We start from the raw sequence: 3356 nt of genomic DNA, 5'->3' as shown, positions 1-3356 counted from the left end.
TGGAAATCACAATATGGTCACATTTCAAGAATAAGATGTGGACATACTGGTTCGAACACTACACTGTTGATGGTGGGGAAATATAACAGGGAAATGTGAGGAAACCGTGGATCATGTCTCACAGTATCAGGTGGAGAGAAGCCCACTGACCCACTGACCCAGAACCTGAAGGTTAGCGGGCCTTGTTCCAGTTTGTAAAAGAGGGTAAAATGTTTGGGAGGACGGAGGGTTTTGTAGAGGTCGTTCCGGTCCACACCGGCTGGTGGCGGTAATGCACCGTTTTGTTGTTTGCCAACCGCCAACAACATTTAGAAGAAGACGAATCCCTGCTCGCTGTCAGAGCAGGCTGCTGCTTCACTCGCTCCAACAAGCACCGAACCTGCACACGGTGACCGCGCGCTTTGCAACCGAGCCAAACCGAACCGAGCCGAGCGCAACATGAACGAGTCGGCGGGACTGCGCTTCCGGCGGCTGCACCGCCCGCAGGTGATCACCGACGAGCTGCCGGAGCAGCGGCGCAAAGGGTCCAGGTAAGAGCCGCTGGGTTTGTTCTCACCGAGGCGGTGTTGAGCAGCCCACGGGGACACGCTGCGTGTTTCTGTTAGCCTTCGTGTTCGGGGTCTTCTCACTCACACACGTTGACTCTTTCCACGCTCGCCTCGTTAGCTCGTGATGCGCACCTGTAAATGTGATCGTGCAGGTGTGTTTACGAGGACGCCTGCATTAATGAAGCTAGTGTGGGGAACGCGGTTGATTGTGGGGTCAGGTGGGTCCGGTTCCGGGGTGGGTCCCTGAGGAGCCCCGCTGCAGTCACGTCTCTGTTTCTGCTCTCAGCACCTACAGCGGGAAGATCTTCCGGGTCACGCTGCTTTCTCTGGGCGTCCTCCTGCTTCTTCCTCTCCTGGTCATCATCCTCATCCTCGAGTCTCCCATCAAGCCTGAAGTCTTCACGTGAGTGACACAAGTCAGCCGCTTAATGAATAATTCGTTTGGCTACAAACATCAGCGCGTTCAGAAATGAGTTTAGATGTTTTCAAAATAAAATCCATAAAAACGTGTGAAAGATCCCAATGTTTCAATCCTGGAATAACTCGATGAATAAAAACAGAAAGTAACTCTGTAATCTGAAACTGTCTGTTCAGAGAAAGTCACAATATTCATGTTAAATCCTTTTTGAAATAAAAGTTAACGAGTTTTTGCTGCTGCCCCTGCTGGTCGGTCGTGGTGCTGCAGGCTGAAAGAATCGCCCATGATGAAGGGCTGCTGGGAGCCCAACCTGAAGCTCAGAGAAGCTCAGAGACTGTTTGAGGACCAGCTCGTCGGCCCCGAGTCCATCGCTAACATCGGAGGTTGGTGTCAGACGTCGGCGGCGACCACGGCGAGGAGCGCCGAGAGCTGACAGATTGTCCCTCTGTGTCTGCAGATGTTCTGTTCTCGGGAACAGCTGACGGGAAAATCGTGAAGCTGGTCGGTCGGAGGATCCATATGGTGACGAGACTCGGGAAGCTGCCGTGTGGTGAGTCGTGCTCGTTTGTGCTTCCGGTCTTCACGTGCTGCCTCCTCTTCCTGTGCGCTGTCAGAGTTTGTGGGCGTGGCCTGGACTTCAGGTTAGAAACACTTCAGCATGTCCAGGTTTCATGTGTTAGCCAGCTAGACGAAACCTAAATGATTGGCCGGTGTCCAGGTGCGACGCGGTGCTCACCTGCGTCCAGGTGTACCCGCCTCCCTCTGCTCAGGGCTTTAAACCTTACATCATGTGACGGAGCTGCAGGTGAGCCAGCCTGAGCTCTGTCACATGCTGACAATGAGCGAGGCTGACGGGATCAAACCGTCAGCCTGTGTTGAGCAAGGCGTTACTGTCAGCCTGCCTGCAGCCACACGCTTGCTTCATTTTGGAGTTTCCCAATAAATAACTGACAGTTCGACCTTCAGCCCTGATCTGCCGCTTTCAACACAAACACGTGAGAGACCTCGGATGAACCCGGCGACACGCTCAAACCTGCACAGCGTCACAGCACACCTGACACGCAGGTAACAGCACGCCGTCTGCTGACTCCAACTCAAACCAGCTGATTAAGCTGAAGTCTCTGGTTTAAGTTTAAACTTTCAGCCAGGTGTGTCAGGAAGAACCTGAACAGGAAGTTCAGGTCAGCGAAGGTAACGTGAGCTCGCTGTGGTGCTTCCTCCAGCAGGAAGCAGAAGCTCTGAGCTTTGTGCTCGTTGACGTTTGGAGCCTGTTTGTGCCAAAATAAAAGAATCGAACAACCTGAAAAGATTTCTTTTTAACCTTCCTCACACGTCTGTGTCCAAGCACACCTTGCACCCTTTCTGATTGGTCGATGTCCAGCAGGTTCCAGAGAGGACGAGCCCAACTGCGGGAGGCCGCTGGGGATCAGAGTCGGACCCAACGGGACGCTGTTTGTAGCCGATGCCTACCTGGGTCTGTTCGAGGTCAACCCCACCACTGGTGAGTGATCCCACTTCCCACGCTTCCTGCCTGCTGGGCTCAGGTGAGTTTCGTAGATGTCTTGTGACTGAAAGGTTCTGGCGCTCAAAAGTCTAATTCTGGGTTTTACTGTAGCACATCTGGATCAAAGCTAACAGCTGGACTGTATTCGTGCTGAGTCATGTGATCAGGTGGAGCGGACTGTGTGTTTTTCTTTGCAGGTGAGGCAACCAGGTTGGTGAACGGCGGCCAGGTCGTCGCAGGGAGGAAGCTGTCATTTATTAACGACGTGGCGGTGACGCAAGATGGAAAGAAGGTGTACTTCACCGACTCCAGCAGCAGGTGGCAGCGGAGAGACTACATGCACCTCATCATGGAGGCCACGCCCGACGGCCGGTACCTGCGTCCAATGAGTGTCTGAGAGCGCTGACAGTCAAACGTCTTATTAGAATGGCGTTTATTAATCATCCATACGTCGAAACATCTGTGTATCAGTTCACTTTAGTGTGATTACTACTTCCTGTTTGTGACATGTCACATTAAAAGCCTGGCAGCGGTTCTCTAACGCAAGCGGTTTCATCCTCAGCGTCCTCGAGTACAACACCGAGACCAAGGAGCTGACGGTGGTGATGGAGGACATGCGATTCCCAAATGGCATCCAACTGCTGCCGGACGAGGAGTCGGTGCTGGTGGCGGAGACCACCATGGCCCGGATCCGCAGGTAACCCACCCGACTCACCTGTGCCTGCGAGATCATCCGAGGCAGAGAAGTTCAGAACGTCCAGCACAAACTAAAAACCTCAGAGTTAAAAAGATTTAACGTAAAATCTCGAGCAAATCAAACCAGGCTGCCATCTGCGTTCTTTAACTTCCTGTGTGAGCCACTCGTGTACGATGGATGTTAAACAAC

At 52.9% G+C, this 3356-nt stretch overlaps 1 protein-coding gene across 2 annotated transcripts in view; it reads left to right on the top strand.

Moving 5' to 3' along the window:
* Positions 1 to 213: 213 nt before the first annotated feature.
* apmap (adipocyte plasma membrane associated protein) overlaps positions 214 to 3356 on the top strand; it is a 9584-nt gene continuing 6441 nt past the window's right edge. Inside the window, exons 1-7 of one of the 2 annotated variants that reach the window (XM_004575299.6) lie at positions 214 to 530; positions 835 to 951; positions 1234 to 1349; positions 1424 to 1516; positions 2348 to 2467; positions 2668 to 2842; positions 3033 to 3167. In XM_004575299.6, the coding sequence (XP_004575356.2) occupies positions 439 to 530; positions 835 to 951; positions 1234 to 1349; positions 1424 to 1516; positions 2348 to 2467; positions 2668 to 2842; positions 3033 to 3167 (848 nt within the window). In that variant the 5' untranslated portion in view covers positions 214 to 438. The remainder of the gene's footprint in view (positions 531 to 834; positions 952 to 1233; positions 1350 to 1423; positions 1517 to 2347; positions 2468 to 2667; positions 2843 to 3032; positions 3168 to 3356) is intronic. The other variant, XM_004575300.6, reaches the window with a different exon arrangement.

Source organism: Maylandia zebra, linkage group LG13, assembly GCF_041146795.1.
Source record: "Maylandia zebra isolate NMK-2024a linkage group LG13, Mzebra_GT3a, whole genome shotgun sequence".
Classification (NCBI taxonomy): domain Eukaryota; kingdom Metazoa; phylum Chordata; class Actinopteri; order Cichliformes; family Cichlidae; genus Maylandia; species Maylandia zebra.
The sequence above is the reverse complement of the archived record's forward strand: the minus strand, read 5'-3'. Positions and strand labels throughout refer to the sequence as shown.